The sequence below is a fragment of the Phyllostomus discolor genome, chromosome 4, assembly GCF_004126475.2.
Source record: "Phyllostomus discolor isolate MPI-MPIP mPhyDis1 chromosome 4, mPhyDis1.pri.v3, whole genome shotgun sequence".
Lineage (NCBI taxonomy): Eukaryota > Metazoa > Chordata > Mammalia > Chiroptera > Phyllostomidae > Phyllostomus > Phyllostomus discolor.
This window is the reverse complement of record NC_040906.2, coordinates 208121987-208136990: the sequence shown is the minus strand read 5'-3', so window position 1 is coordinate 208136990 and position 15004 is coordinate 208121987. Positions and strand designations below refer to the sequence as shown.

Below are 15004 nucleotides of genomic sequence, written 5' to 3'. Positions count from 1 at the left end.
GACGACACCCGGCCCAGCCGCAGGCGGCCCCCCGCCCGCCGCTCCGGCCCAGGCGCACACTCTCCGCAGAGGCGCTTCGGGCGTGGGGGCCTGCGCCGCCAGGCCGAGTCGCGGTGGGGCGCGCTACGTGGGCGCGGACCGCGGCGGCGTGGAGAGAGCTCGCTCCGCCAGTGGGCGTCTTCTGCCGCCGCCGCCGCCACCGCCTCCACGGGCAGCGGCATTGCGGCGCTTTTCTCCGCTGCTTTGGAGCTGTGGCCGCGGCTCAGCCACCGGAGCGCGCACAAACCACGCCAGGCTTGCAGGCAGCGACTCCGCAGCCCCGCGCCCCGACCGGGAGCACGCCGATTGTGTGCGCCAGCCGGCAGCCAGACGCCACCGCCCCGGACTCGCAGTGGCCCCGGGGCCCCCCGCACCCAAAGCGGTACGCGATGTGAAGATTGGGCCGGCGAGGGGCGCGGAAGACGCGAGAGAAGCTCGGGCGGACGCTCGGCTGACCGGCAGAGGAGGGCAGGTCCTGCGGGGGCGGAGCCCGCTGAGGTCGGGCGGAGGAGGAAGGCCATGGCCAGCCCCGAAGAGCCGCTCGCTCCCCGCCCCCAAGCCCCCCTGCCCGAAGCCGGGGACCAGCCCCACTCCGGCCACGGCAAACTCCGCCCGGAGCCCCGGCGCAGCGCGGCCGGCGGGGGGAGCGCGGCGGGCCCGGGCCCAGCCCCCGAGCGGCCTGCCCGCGGCCGGGCCGAGCGCGCCGCGCCCTCGCGCCCCGCCCCCCTCCTGCGCAGGCCGCGCCAGCCCGGCGGGGGGCCCCGGCGCCCAGACTGCGCGCGGCGGCAGCGGCGGCGGCGGCTGGGTCCCGGCCCGCGCTCTCTTCGCGCTCGCCTTCTCCTCCTCTGTCCCCTCCCCCTCTCCATCTTCCTTTTACTTCTGGTCGCCGCCCCCACTGCCCCCTCCTTCCCTGGTCCCCTCCTCATCTGCCTCCCACCTCCCCGTGCGGCTCCCAGGAAGGCAGGGCGCAGCGGCGGCAGCAGCTCGAGGCGGCGGCGGCGATGCTGGCGGCAGCGGCGGAGGACAAGAGGCGGCTCCCGTGAGCGTCCCCCCCAGCACGAGTCCCCGCGGCGGCGGTGGCAGCGCCGGCGGGCGGCGGCGGCTCTTTCTCTCCCCTGCGCTCCTGGGTTGGCTGCTCCCAGCCCGCGCCGGGCCCCGGCCGCCGCCGCCGCCGCCCCGGCTGCCTCTGTGCCCAGCTGCCCGCCGCGCGGGCTCCTCCGGCTCTCCGGGCGCCGGCGTGGACGGTCCCGGCCCCGGTCTCGGCCCCAGCGCAGGAGGCGGCCGGACTTCGCGGCGGCCCGGAGGCGCCGGCTTCGCCCTAGCGGCTGCGGCCCGGCTGCTGTTCGGCTCCGACATGGAAGATGGACCTTCTACTAACACGAGCTGCTTCCGAAGGTTGACGGAGTGTTTCCTGAGCCCCAGTAAGTGCCCGCTCCGCACTCCCGGCGGCCGGGGCGGGCGGGGCGTGCGAGTCCAGGCGCGTGGCGCCCGGCGGGCTTCTCTGGAGGGGCGCAGGCGGGGGCACGGCGGCAGCGCGCGGGAGTGGCGCCGGCCCGGGGACGCCGGGGTTTCCCAGGCTCGGCGTGCGTGCGGGAGAAGGGTGACCCCGAGGGCTCCGGGCGCTTAGAACCGGTCCTGCTGCCCCGTGCTGGTTCGGCCCACACTTCCCCGGCACGTCTTCACGCTCCCCGCTCTGAGCACGCGACCCAGGTTCCTTGCACTTTAGCCTGGGACCGCTTGGCTGGAGGAGCGAACGCGCTTCTTTACACGGGGGGTCCTGCCCGCGGAGACCCCGGGCTGGGAGAGGGCTGGCCAGGGTCCCGAATCCCGCTCTCCCGAAATGAAGGCACTCGTGGTCCCCGGGGTTTCGGTGTCTGCGACCGGGTCGCTCTCCCCCGTTCCCCACCCCGTGACCCCGTTCCAGAGGTAGGACGAGCCGGGTGGAAACGGCAGGCCTCTGCAAAGAGGGCGCACCCCAGCCGGGCTCCACTTTCTAGATCTTGGGGGATAGCTGGCGCTCGGGCTGGAAGAGGCAAGGACAATGGGCGTTAGGGCGAGGAGAGAGGGGCCCCCCGTTCGGAGCCCGGGGTCGCGCCCCTGATCGGACCACGGCCAACCTCCCCCCGCCCCCCCCCCAGCCCCTGGTAGGAGACAGAGTTAGAGCAGGGGCGGCAGAAGGCGTGTCATGGGGGCGGGAGGGGGCCAGGCAGAGCAGAACAATCGAGGCAAAGGTTCTCTAGAAAGCAGGACGCGTGAGATGTCGAGGGAGAAGGCAGCCGGTGCGCACGGGAGGGGCCCGCCTTTGTCGTGGATGGAGGGCGAGCAAGGTGAGGACCGCTAGTGCGGACCGTCGCGGCCGCGGGGCACCGGGGACTCGGGCGCCAGCCCTGCCGGGCGCGGCTCCTCTCAGCCCTGAGCGCGGGGCGCGGGCGCCGCCGTCCGCCGCGTGCGCACCGAGCCTTTGTCTGCGCCTGGCAGGGGGACCGCGCTTCCGCGGCGCCTGCTCGCGGCGGACTCTTCCAGGGGTGGGTTGCAGTGTCGTCTTCCTGCTCCCGGGCCAGGCCTCCGGGCAGCCAGGGTCCAGCCCCTCCTCCCGACTGGAACTTGTCCGGGAGGCTTGGGGGCGTAGCCCCGGGAAAGTGTGCGCGTGGGCTGCTCGGCCGGCTGCCCCCACCCCCACACCATGCCGCCTCCCGTGGGCTCCAGTGGGCTCCAGTGGGCCTCGTGGCCAGGCAGCCTGCCTCACACTCCTGAGCGGGCTGCAGCCGGCGGGTCTCTGCTCCTGCTGGCTCCCTGACCTGGTCGGGGCTGGGGGCGGGTGCCGGCCGGTCTGGCAGCTGACCCCTGCCCCTGCCCCCCATGCGCTGTCCCCCTCTGCTCTGAGGGGCCTAGCAGAACAGTCTGGTCTGCCCACCTGCAGGGGCGGAGGTTTCCAGAGAGGCTGCAGTTGGGGAGGAATGTGGTCAGGTGTGGGCATCCGCACCTAACCAAGGCAGAGGCCACGTGGCTGGGGACGGAAGGGGGGGAGGACAGGCACTCTGGCCAGACCTGACAGGTATGGGGCAGGCCAGGCCTGGCCTGCCTTCTCCACTTGTCAATTCCTTCTTTAAAAAAAATAAACGCCTGCTTTTAACAGTTTGCAGCTAGGGGTGGGGGGAATGGAGGCTGCCACGGCTTGCCCGTGACAACATAGTTTTTGGGCCAGGGTGGCAGCGAGGAGAGGAGGCTCGGGGACGGAGCGGGCTTCCCCAAGACCAGGCGGTTTCTGTTCATGCCTCCTCGCTGAGGCGGCGGCGGCTGCTCCTTTGGGTGTTGGTGGCGTCGGGCTGCGTGAAGGGGAGCAGGTCAGTGGGATGAAGTTGCCCCTGGGGACGCCCAGCAGGCTTTGCCTTGGGGAGCACAGAGGACCTGGCACGGACAGGGGTCATCCGAAGGGGCCCCTTCTGCAGAGTCCCCACGGGGAGAAAGAGACCCAGCGGTCGTACAGTCAGGAGGTGTGGTGCCCTTTTCTTTTCTTCTCTTCTCTTCTCTTCTCTTCTCTTCTCTTCTCTTCTCTTCTCTTCTCTTCTCTTCTCTTCTCTTCTCTTCTCTTCTCTTCTCTTCTCTTCTCTTCTCTTCTCTTCTCTTCTCTTCTCTTCCCGCCAACCGAGTCAGCAAGAGGATAGCTCGGTGCTGGGACGGGAGCCGCAAACCCTGCCGGGGACACTGCTAAGGCAGCGAGCGTGAAGAGCTTTTAGGGAAGGTCTGTGGCTGGATGGCCGGGAGGAAGGTTGGCGGTGGCTGCACGGGGGCTTAACGGACAGGAGCCAGCGCCTGCCCTCCCGTCCACGGCGGCATCCTTGTCCTGCCCGCAGCTGTGTGACCGGCGGCCGCCTTTGTCTGGGCTGCTGGAGCGCCAGTGCTTGAGGGAGTTTTTGGGTGTTTGGCAGCAAAAACGAGCCTCTTTGAAAAAAAAAGCCTGGGTGCTGTGAGCATGTAAAAATGCCCACGTGCATACAGGTGTGTCTTAAGCGTTGCGTGTTTACTCCCTGTCTTCCTCTCCGTGTGGCCTCGTGTCCTGGCGAGCACCTGGCCATGGGTCGTGTCCAGGCTGCCGAGGTCGATCTCGGGGGAAAGGGCTGCCTGTCCGGTCTTCATCGTCATCAGAAAGTCCCTCGCCTGTTGGTGCTGTGACGCCCCAGCTGCACGCCCGTCCCCATGGCCCTGCACCTGGTTCACGCGGTCACCCGGGGGACAGGTGCGCCCCAAGCTCCTACCACTTCCCAGGCGCTGCCCTGTGGGTCCCTGACCCAGAGCGGCCGACCCACCAGTAGGAGAGGGCTCCCTGGAAGCGGCGCCGGCACTGATGCCCAGCGCTCCGGGCCAGGGGTCAGCCTCCGTCCCTCACAGGTCAGGGCCTGTGAGGCTGGCCCTGTCTCCTCTGACCCGGCCACCTGACTTCCCCTGCTGACCTCGGAGTGCCTCAGAAGGGTGCTGGCTGGAAGGGAAGACCTCTACCCACGGAGAGCACCAGCCCCCGAGGGCCGGGGAGGGAGGTCCACTCTGCAGGTGCGTGTGTGCGTGTGTCTGTGTGTGTGTGTGTGTCCACACAGAGGAAACCAGGAAGCCGTGCCGCGAGAGGCCAGCGGGGGCCACGCCAGTCTCCTGGAACCTTCAGTTCCAGGTGCTGGGGACCAGGTTCAGTCCACCTGGTGCTGGGGACAGCAGGGGAGGCACCTGGAGGAAAGGCCCTTTGGTGTGGAGCTGAAAACACTGCCTTAAGGATTTTGGGCATTCCTCCGCTCTCGCCAGGGCCCTCGCCCCGTCTCTCTCCACGATGTGCGTGCGTGGAGCCCCGGCCGCCGCTGGGAGGGAGGCCAAGCGGCAGACAAAGTGGGGAGGGAGGGATGGAGAGAGCGGGAAGGGGAGATCGGGCAGGTGTGCGTACGCGGGCGGCAGCGGCTCCCGTGGGCTGCTCTGCGTCGTCTGGTTCTCACGTGTCCAGAACGGAAAACACGCGTCTCCAGGGACCGTGCACTTGGAACACGCCCCGCATGCCTCCCCCCTGTTCTGCTTCCCGGGCACCGAGGTGCCGCGGGGCCCACGCTGGAACACCCCGAGAGGACTCCGGTCCCGCTGGGGAGCGGACGGATGGGCTCAACATGGAGGCTCTCGGCTCAGCCGCACAGTTAGCTCCTTCGGCCTGGCGGGGCCGGGGGGCCGGGGTGCCGGGGGTGCGAGCCGGGCCGGCAGCGCGGCCACGGCCGTGGGTGGGGATCCATGAACAGTCGACTGGCAGGTGAGCCCCGCGGACCTGCTCAGCGCAGACCGCTGCAGGGCGATGGAGGTGATGACCGCTGTCCCCTCCGAGCACCCGAGCTGGAGATGCGGGGACCTGCCACCGTGGGGAGACCAGGGTCTGGAGCCATCGGGGAGGACCGGCCTCCAAGCCCAGGACCCGCTTTCTGAGTGGGGTGGAACAGTTTAGGCGCCTTCATTTAGGTTTCATGACGTTTCTGTTTTACTGAAACAGAACAGAACAAAACAAAACTCTGCACAACTAAGAAAAAGCCGTAGACGTTTGAACGAGAAGCAGGAGAGACACTACAAGGTGGTGTCTTCTGTCAGTCACCTCGGCCTGGCGTATTAGTCCCCTCAGGTGCTCCTACACATAAAAGTCTTTCTAGCCCGTAGGAAAAACAAAACCAGACAGTGCCGTGAGATGAGTGGGTCCCAGGACGTGATGTGCGGCTGGCGCCCGGGCCCCACGGCCCCGTGTGGTGTGGGTGGAAGTGGCTGAGAGACCGGACGTTACCAGTCCTGTCGCGGGAGGCAGATGCGCGGTGCTCGGTGCACGAGCGGCTGTGAGACCGCGCTCCCCGCGTGGGAGGTTCACCGAGGTGCAGCCAGCCTCCCCCCACCCCGTGCCTCGCTCCTCTCCGCTTGTTTAAACACACCGCGTGCCGTCTGACCAGGGAAGAAAACATGGTTTTCACGAAGGGCTCTTTCTCCCTCAGAAGGGGAGCCCTTTTCCCTGTAGTGTAGGACACTCTGATGTCCTTTCACAGCGTCAGGGAAGCTGCCCCGCTGATCGGGAGCGGGCTGCGGGGCCCCAGTGGTCCAGGGGCGCACGGGTGTTACCCAGGGGGCGGAAGACCTGCTCTCCGGTGCGATTGTTGCGCTGTCCACTTTCTGGGGTTCTCCGGGCCGCCCATGCCTAGGGGCCTTCTTGCTTCCCGCCTGCCTGCCTGCCTGCCTGCCTGCCCTCCCCGGGCAGAGGGGCTGGGAGCGCCTGCGGGCTGGGCCGGGCGGACCCTGAGCCCAGCGGCTGACACACACACACACACACACACACACACGGGAGGTGCTCAGGTGTTCGCGTTGGAAACCCGGAGGTGCAAAGGAGCAAAGACAACGCTCGGTGCTCATCTTCAAGGAACTTGGAACTGGAAGGCCACTCACCGAAAGCCTCCTCGGCCTCCGTGCGGGGGGGCCGGGGTCCGACCCGGGGCACAGTTCCCTCGGGAGCCCGTGGCGGCGGGAGACGCGGGCAGAGCTGGCCGGCACGCTGAGGGCCGGCAGAGGCAGACGGAGGGCCCTGCGCGCTCTGGTGGGGGCCCCTGCACGGAGGTTTCCTGAAGGAGCTGCCCTGAGTCGGGCCTGCAGGGTTCTGCCAGTGGGGGGCGGGGGCGGCCTGGGGGCTGCCCCCCACCAGGCCGGCCTGGATGCAGGGTGCGAGGACGCCCAGCGGGCACGTGGGCCAGGCCAGGGGACAGGTGTGTCCCACTGCACGGGCAAGGGAAAGGTTTCCAGCAGGTGGGTCACAGGTGGCCAGGGACCTCGGGAGCTTGTCTGGCTGCGGTTTGCTGAGTGGAGCTAGGAAGCAGGACATGAAGGCCACTGTCGCCGTCCAGACAGGAGACGGTGGAGGCTCGGGCCGGGGTGACGCCGTGGAGATGAAACGTGTTTTCGGGAGGTGCATGGAGGAAGGGCGTAGCAGCACGCAGTGGGGCCGGGCTCTCGGAGCACAGGGCAGATGGGGAATCGAGAACTCGGCCTGGTGTTCAGTGGGAGGCGTCTGCCATGTGGGGGCTGGGGTGGGCCGGGGGGGCCGGGGGGGCCGGGGGAGGGTGGAACCAGGAGGTACCGGGCAAGGAACCGGGCACCTGCTCGGAACGCCAACTCTGAGGGCCCCCTGCGTGACTCAGTGGACGAGCTGAGAAGGCGGTTGGGCGAAGAACGTCAGGAAACCGGAGGAGAGAGGGGTCAAGCCTGGAGAGCGAGCCTGTCGATGGGGGGACGTCACGGTGTCCCCCCCGCCATTGAGAGTCAGCCGCCATGCCCTGCGGCGTCGGGGCTGCAGGGAGACCGGCCCACGGAGTTGGCTCCCGAGCTGCTGGGGCCCAGGAGGGTGTGCCCGCGGAGAGCGCTGGGTTGGCGACTCTGCAGGGGGCAGTGGGCCACCGTGCTGAGCGGGTGGGCCACCATGCTGAGCGGGAGCCTGCACGGAACCGTGGGAGTCGGAGGAGGGCAGGGTACAGGTGTGACAGGAGGGGAGAGGAGAGGAGAGGAGGGCAGGGGACAGGTGTGACGGGAGAAGAGAGGAGAGGGAGCCCCGTGGCCCCCCCCGCCAGGAGGAGGCGGCGCCTGAGCCGGAGGAGTGGCACGGGGCTCACTTGGCTGCCGTGCCCCGGAGCCCGCGGGAGGAGCCCGAGGATGGAAGGAGCTGGGGGCCCCAGAGGTCAGCGGAGCCGCCAGGTGGACCTCGAGAGTGAGTGACCGCTGTCCTGGGGCCCTGAGGGCAGGGGCAGGGCTGCTCGCCTGCCTTGAGTGGGGCGGGTGTCCGTGGAGACTGCGTGGGGCCGCGTTGGTCCTCGGGGGACGGGAGGGAGAGAGCCGGAGGCTGGCCCCTCCGCCCCGGTGGGGCTGCCGTGGGGGCGTCTGTTGGTGGGGGACGAGCGGTGTGGAGAAGGAGGGAGGGGAGAGTGGAGGCAAGCCTTGCCGAAGATGGATGGGGCGGGCGGAGCGGTTTCCTCCGAGGGCTGCGGGGAGGACGGGTTCGGGTGGACAGAGAGGGAGCCGTCGGACACCGACTGCGGGTTCCCGAGGTCCTGCCTGATGGACAGCGTCACGGTCACCTGAGGGCGAGCTGAACGGGGTGGGGCCGGGCCGAGGCAGCCAGGCGGGGCGGCAGGGGTCGGAAAGGGTGGGCTGTGGACAGGGGTGCGAGGGCGTGATGGAGAACTTGCTAGAAGGCAGGTGCCGTGGTTCAAGCACCACTTTGGAGCACGTACCGCTAACGGTGTGGAGCGCGGGCTGCGCGGGCGGTGGGCACTACGAACGCCCAGTGCTCTCGGCGTCAGGCCCACACGGGACCAGAAAGAAGGGACACTGGGAGCCCCGGCCGCACGGCTCGATGCGCGGCGTGCGGAGGGAGGAAGCGTGCGTGCTGGGAGGAGCTGGGGGCAGGGCTCCCCGCAGAAGAAGGTCCCGGCGGGGTCGCAGAGCTGGGTGCCCGCAGAGCGAATTCGGGGACAGGAGGTAGAATGGACTAGTCCATGGAGGCGGGGGCCTCCCGCTGCCTGCGGAAGGGGAGTGGGAGACGAAGCTGGTGTGGGGGATTGTTGGGGACCGCCCTGCCTGGTTTCAGAAGCTGTGTCCCCCGCCAAGGCTAGGGCTGAGGGAGTGGCCTTGGACCGTAAGCCAGCAAGGGGACAAAAGCTTATCTCCCTGGCAGGAGCACTGCTTCTGCTCCTTTTACTTCACCCTGCCTGGTCCCCAATGCTTGGTTGGTCAGCCAGTGACGGGTAAGATTTCCCAAGGGGGGACGATCTAAGACAGGCACGATCACATGGGAAGCCCCCAAGGAAGGACTTTGGGGGCTACAGCAAAAGGGGGCGATGGACCCTCGCTCCTCGGCTTTGACAGAGCCTGAGTTCTCATCATCTGGGAGAAAATCTCCTTATCTCTTGGTTGCCTTACTTCCCTTGCTCCACTTAAACTTGAAACAATGACAGGGTGGTGCAGCCCTGTGCTGGAAAGGGTGGGTTCCCTAGGCAATCAGGCCTAAGAAAGAACACGTAAAATACTGTGAAACCTGCTTTGTTTAGAATGTTCTCAATGAAATGATAAGGGTCCAAGGAAGAAGTAAGTTTGTTCCTTAAAGTTTTTTACGGCTCTTTAGCTATCTGACTCTGACTCAAAATAGGCCCTCAGAGTTCCTTGTTATTTGATCCTTACTTCCCAGCAATGAGTAATGAGCTTTACCTGAATTCCTGTGCGAACGAACCCAATAAAGCCGTTGAGGAACAGGGTCCTGCCCTTCTCCTGTGAGAGATCAGCCACCTTTCCTCCCCAAGCAGGTATGTCTTGGTAGACTTACTCTCATACGTGGCGGACGGGGGGCTCTGGGACAAAGCTCCCCCACAGAGGATCAGAGACTCAGGCCTTCCTTAGTGGACGTTTGCACGTGGGCGGGGTGGGGAGGGGGCGCAGAGAGCGGTGTTCCAGATAACGTGACCTGCCACCTGTTCGTGGAGTGCCTGCTCTGTGCCCGCTGCTGCCGTCACCACCGGGAAGAAGTGTGAGCAGGCAGGCCTGCTCCTTGCCTTCGGGGAGCCACTGTATGCGGTGGAAGACACTTCCTGTGCCTGTGAGCAGCGGCGGCTGACCGGGGCGCGTGCAGGTGGGAGACACTGCCGTCCCGCGGCACCTGCTGCCCGCAGGACAGACGCCTTAGTTCCTCCCGCTCCCCCGGGAGGGTCTCCACGCAGACACTCTCAGCCTCTTGCCGCGGCGTGTCCCCTCCACGCCCCACGCTGCCCGACTGCCTGTACTTGGAGGACTTCTGCCCCGGTCCTGATGTCTCTGCGGAGGGGAGCCCTGAGTCCCGCCTCCTCCCGCCCGCTCAGGGTCCTCTCCTCGGTGCGTGCGTGCAGCCCTAACGCCCGGCACGGCGTGTGCCTCCCACTGGTGGGTGTCCCTTTGCTCATTTCCTGAACCTCAGCGCCCGGCCCGTTGCCAAGCACAAAGCGTCTAATGTGTAAGAAGTGAACGGGTGTAACTGGGAGAGTAGGATGGCAACGGCCCTTTAAAAATAGGAATTCTCCTACAGGGGAGGACATAATGAAGTAAACCACGGGGTGGTTGAATTTTGCTAGCGTAACGTGAACCTTCATTTGCTCCGTCGCCGTTGTCACGGTTTGTGTCGTCCAGATGCACTACTTAGCAGCCCCCCTCGGGGCCAGGGCTTCTGAGTTACGGGGGGCACAGTGTGGTCGAGAGCCCGGGCCCCATGTCGGCGAGCGAGTGCCGAGTGCTGCTGGGCAGGAGGGGCGGAGGAAGGAGTCCAGGGTGTTTCGGGCATCTCCGGGTTATTTCCCCAGGCGTCAGTAAGCTGCCTTGTACTGGGACAGACACCTCTCCCGCGGTAGCCAAGAGAAAGTAATGCGTACGGAGGGCAGAAACGGTGCCATGCGTTTGGGTGTGGTGAATTATTCATACAGAGGCAAGCGCATTTGGACTGTTTAAGGTTGGCAAGCGCTGTGGGAGAGCAGTTTTGCAGGAAGAGCTGGTCGCTGCGCTGGAGCAAACACCAGAAGGGGCCTCGGGAATGGCAGGCTTGCCCCGGGGCGGACGCGGCGGCGGGGCGGGGAGGGGCGGGCGTGGGTTCCAGCCGTCCGTCTCGGACGTGAGGTGCTGAGGTTTCTGTCACACACACATCGACGATGCCATCCCGGAAGGTTCGGTTGCCGTGGCTTCCCAGGCTGAGAGACTGTGCGTCACGTCATTCTGTCCGGATTACACACAGCTTCGAACTTTCTCTTCCGTCCCGAAGTCAGAAGTCTGCTTTTCAAGACATTCTCGTCTCGTGAGGAGGCACCGTGGCTCTCGGGAATAGTGCTGGTTGTGTCTCCGGGTGAACTAGGTCCTCTAATTGTTTTGAGGCAGATTAAAGACCTAGTTATAAAACCTCGGCGATGAAAACAGCGTGGCACTGGCGTACGAGTAGAGAAGCCAGTGTGACAGACTAGGAGAGCCTTAAAATAGACCCAGATGCATAAGGAACGAGTGTATTTTTAGAGTGCCATCTCGTACAGCAGTAAAGATAGAGCGTTGGATGTACACTTGGGGACGTCTAGTAAAAATAAAATTAGATCCCACTTTAACGATACATCCAGGATAAATTCCAAGTGCATCCTACGTTCAACTAGGTATGCTTTTGACCTTGATCAACATGGGGGTTGGGGCGCTGACGCCTTGCCATGGAAAATCCATGTGCAACTCCTGACTCCTCCAACACTTAGCTGCAGGCACCCCCCGGCCTCCGTGGGGGACTGGTTCCAGGGTCCCCTCGGGCACCCGGGTCCAGGGACGCTCAAGTCCCTTAGCTGAAGTCACGCAGAACCGTCCCTGCCTTCGGCACCCAGGCCGACAGGCTCGTTGTGGACCCACAGCCGGTTGAGTCTGCAGGGACAGGCAGAACACGGCAGTGGGGAAGCTGGGCCAGCTGCGAGTTTATTTTTACAAACCTGCCTGGAAGGGGACCCGCGCCGTTCAGACCCGTGCTGTTTCAGGGTCAACGGTGTATTTAAAAAAAAAACCTAAAGGGAAAAAAATAGGAGGAATTTCTTTCTAGCTTTGGTGTGGGGAGAACCTTTCAATGTAACTCCGAGTCCAGCAGTAATCAAAGAAAAGACTGGTGTTAATCTGCATTAAACAACCTCCTTACCACCCTGAGTAAGCCAGGCCATGACTCCATCCTGGGGGGCTCCTGTGCGGGGACCCCTGCCTCCCGCCCGGCCCCTCCTTCGTCCTCTTTGAGGCTCCGGCTGCCCCCCACGGCGGGGCGTTCTTGAACCTCTGCCCTAGAAAGAGAAGACAGCCAGAGCCCAGATCCCTGCGTGGGGCCCGCCGTGCTGACGTGCGGGCAGCTCCCGGACACGGCGAGAAGAGAAAGAACAACCCGGCGAGACGCAGTCTCAGGCCAGGGACGGTTTCTGGAGCTGTGAAGGAGGAGAGGGTGCGCAGCCCCGTTCACGGTGAGATCAGCGCACTTTATTTAAAAATAGCGCCGAGGGACCCTTTCCGCCCCCAGGTGCAGGAGCGGATACACCGAGTACATGGCGTGGCGGCTCCGCGAGGAGGAAGCTGGCGTTGGGGTGCGTCCCTGGTGAGCGGAGCGCCCAGGGGCAGGGCGCAGGGAGAGGGCCGTGTGGCGGTGTCCGTTGGTGTCAGGAACGCACGTCCCCGCTGACCCCACAGTTCCACTTCTGGGACGTTATCCTCGGACAGGCGCCCATGTAGGCGGCGCGACCGGACGAGGTGTTGGTGTATTGCAGCGCTGGTTGAAGGAACCCCGGGGACCACGCACGGGTGGTCCGCAGGGACCTGGCTGAGTCCCGTGGGCAGCCGAGAAGCGAGTGTCCTGAAGACACCCCGACACGTGCCGGGGTGAGAAGAGCAGAGTGGAAAGCAGTGCCCGCCACGCACATGCTTGTGTGTCGGGAGAGCCTGTCCTTGGGTTTCTGTTGGTTGCTGAGAGAGGGGGGGGGCCGAAATTGGGGCCGAAATTGGGGCCGATCCGGGCACGCTAACCTGGCTGCGTGGGGTGGCCACAGGAGCTGGGGCCTCGGAGACCGGGCAGGGTGGAGGCCAAGAGTTAGAGACACCGCAACGTGCACCTTTTTATGTTTTGGGGTTTTTGAATAATGTAGCTCCCTACCTGTTCAAAAATTACATTTAAAAATAAGAGTTTGCCCTGCCCAGGTGACCCGGCTGGCCTGTCACCCCGGACACCCAAAGGCTGTGTGTGGGATTCGATCTCCTGTCGGTGTGGGTGCAGGGGGCAGCCCATCCATTTTCTCCCTCACGTTCATGCCCCCCAGTCCCCCTCCCTCTCTCTCTCGAACCCATAACCCTACTGAGAAAAGTGAGAATTGACTGAGATGCCATTGGACCGTCGTCAGCCGCTCTCCTGTGTGGCTGATGTAATCTTCCTTGTGTTTTTTTTTTTTTTATTGTCTCCCTATTGAGATCATAGTTTATTTTTCAGCCCCTGAAGTTTGCTCACATGGTTTCTGTCTTCCTCTAGCCTCCCACCTACTGCTCCCACACAGGAGCCCCGCATGTCAGGCCGCGCGGGTTACACACACACACACACACGCACGCACACACACGCACCAGCGCCCCTCGCATCGATCCTGTCAGCGCCTTCCTGCGTCACCCAGGGTTAAAAATGGAAACAGAAAGCTCTTGTAATGTAATTTCTGACTCGGACACAGACTATGGCTTCCCATTGAAGACACGGACCATTGTTTCGGCTGCTGGAGGGCTGCCCAGCCTGCTTCGTCGGGTGGAAACCACTACGTTTTGGCAAGAGACCGAGCGTCTTCCCCGTGAAAACGTGGGCTGTGCATGCCGGCACCGCTCGAGTGAATGGAAACGCAGCCCCGAGTGCTCTCGCCGCTTGGGGCCTCTCGGTGGGGGCTGCGGCCCCCCGGCATTCCCTGCACCCTCACGGCCACTGGAGTTGTCTTCGGAGCAGGGACTTGGTGAACAGGGGCAGCTCGCCCGGAGGACACTTGTGGGGCCCGGGGTGGGGGCCGTGCCGGGCAGCCCGGAGGGACGACGCCGGGCCCCTGGAGACCGTCCCCGTGAGCGAGGACCGTCACCTCCCCCCACCCCCCAACCCCCGGCTGTGCCCTTGTGGCAGAACTGAGTTCTTCTGACCCCCACGTTTGATCTAATCCCTGGTCTTATTCTGGGCTGGACGTCCGCACACAGTGCAGCTCTGAGCCGCTGAGCGGGTTCCTTTGCTCGGCCCCCGGCGGGCTGTCCACCCGGCTTGCTTTCCTGTGCTGTGTTTGTGACGTGAACATTTTTCTTTGTCTTATCACTTACTATTATTTCCTCCTCGTCCACCCGTTGGTTTTATTTTAGCTGCCACTTCCTTCCCAGTTACTGGAGCTGGTGAAAACCCTTTCCTCTCCTTAAACGCCCGCCTTCCAGGCCCCCCCAGGCACGTCTCGGACCCGTGCCTGGCGCTTCCGGGGTCTTCACGTGGCCAGTGCCCGGCGCCCACCCCGGGCTCGGGGGCACAGACGCTGTCGGCTCGCACATAGTAGGCCTCTTTCTTGAAGGCGCTGTGTTCTCTTAGTGGCCTGAGTCTCGGGGGGGCTGGATGATCATTGCTCTTGTTTTTGGGGTGGTCCGTGGTGATGGGGGCCCAAAGCAGGTGCAGTCTCCACTGAGCACCGCGGATGCTGCGTTCAGGGGCCTTTCAGGTCCCTGGGAACATGCTGTGGTGAAGGGTGCTCCCGGTGCCGGCGCTCCCGGTGCCGGCGCTCCTGCCGGGTGTCACATCTCGCAGGGGCCACCCACCCTGCGGAGCTTGGCTCCTTCTGTGCCGTGCATCTGTTCTTGCTGTCAAATGCGTCATCAGTAGGAAGTCTGTCATTCTTTCCCCCTAAGCGATGCTTGAGTTCTTTTTGTTTTGTGTTGATACGATTTTAAGTGTGTCCTGGCCAAGTGTGTGAGAGTGAACACTATTATGTTTTGTGTCTGGGTTACAGTCTGGTGGCGGGGGGAGCACCTCCTACTGCTAATGGTGCTCGGTCCCCGGTACCGGGTTTGGGGATGACCCCAACTGTGCACCGATGCCGTTGTTCGCTGGAGTCGGCCCCGGAGAAGGAGCGCGTGTGTGTGCAGAGCTACACACCGTTCACGCTCGTCCCCTCCCAGTCTTTGTTGATGCTCACTGGCCCTGGTTACCAGGCATCGTTCGCGGTGTCTCGGGACCGGCAGCTTCTTGGTGAGACGCAGCGGGGTCGGGGGTGTCGTGAGGGGCCGTGTCTGCATTTGCTGTGTGTGCAGCAGGGGGAGATGTGGGGTGACACCGTGTCGGGGTGCGGTGACCCACACCGGTGTGGCGTTGCTAGTGGTCCCACTAAGGTGAAGGCGGGAGCAGTCACGGTGTGTCAGGGGT

General features: G+C 64.8%; 1 protein-coding gene across 1 annotated transcript in view; it reads left to right on the top strand.

Moving 5' to 3' along the window:
* The first annotated feature begins 489 nt into the window (after window positions 1–489).
* The window catches only part of PDE10A (phosphodiesterase 10A), a 177408-nt gene continuing 162893 nt past the window's right edge, over window positions 490–15004 (top strand). The window contains 2 exon segments of the mRNA XM_028504006.2: window positions 490–756; window positions 758–1460. Coding sequence (XP_028359807.2) covers window positions 559–756; window positions 758–1460 — 901 coding nt within the window. The 5' untranslated portion in view covers window positions 490–558.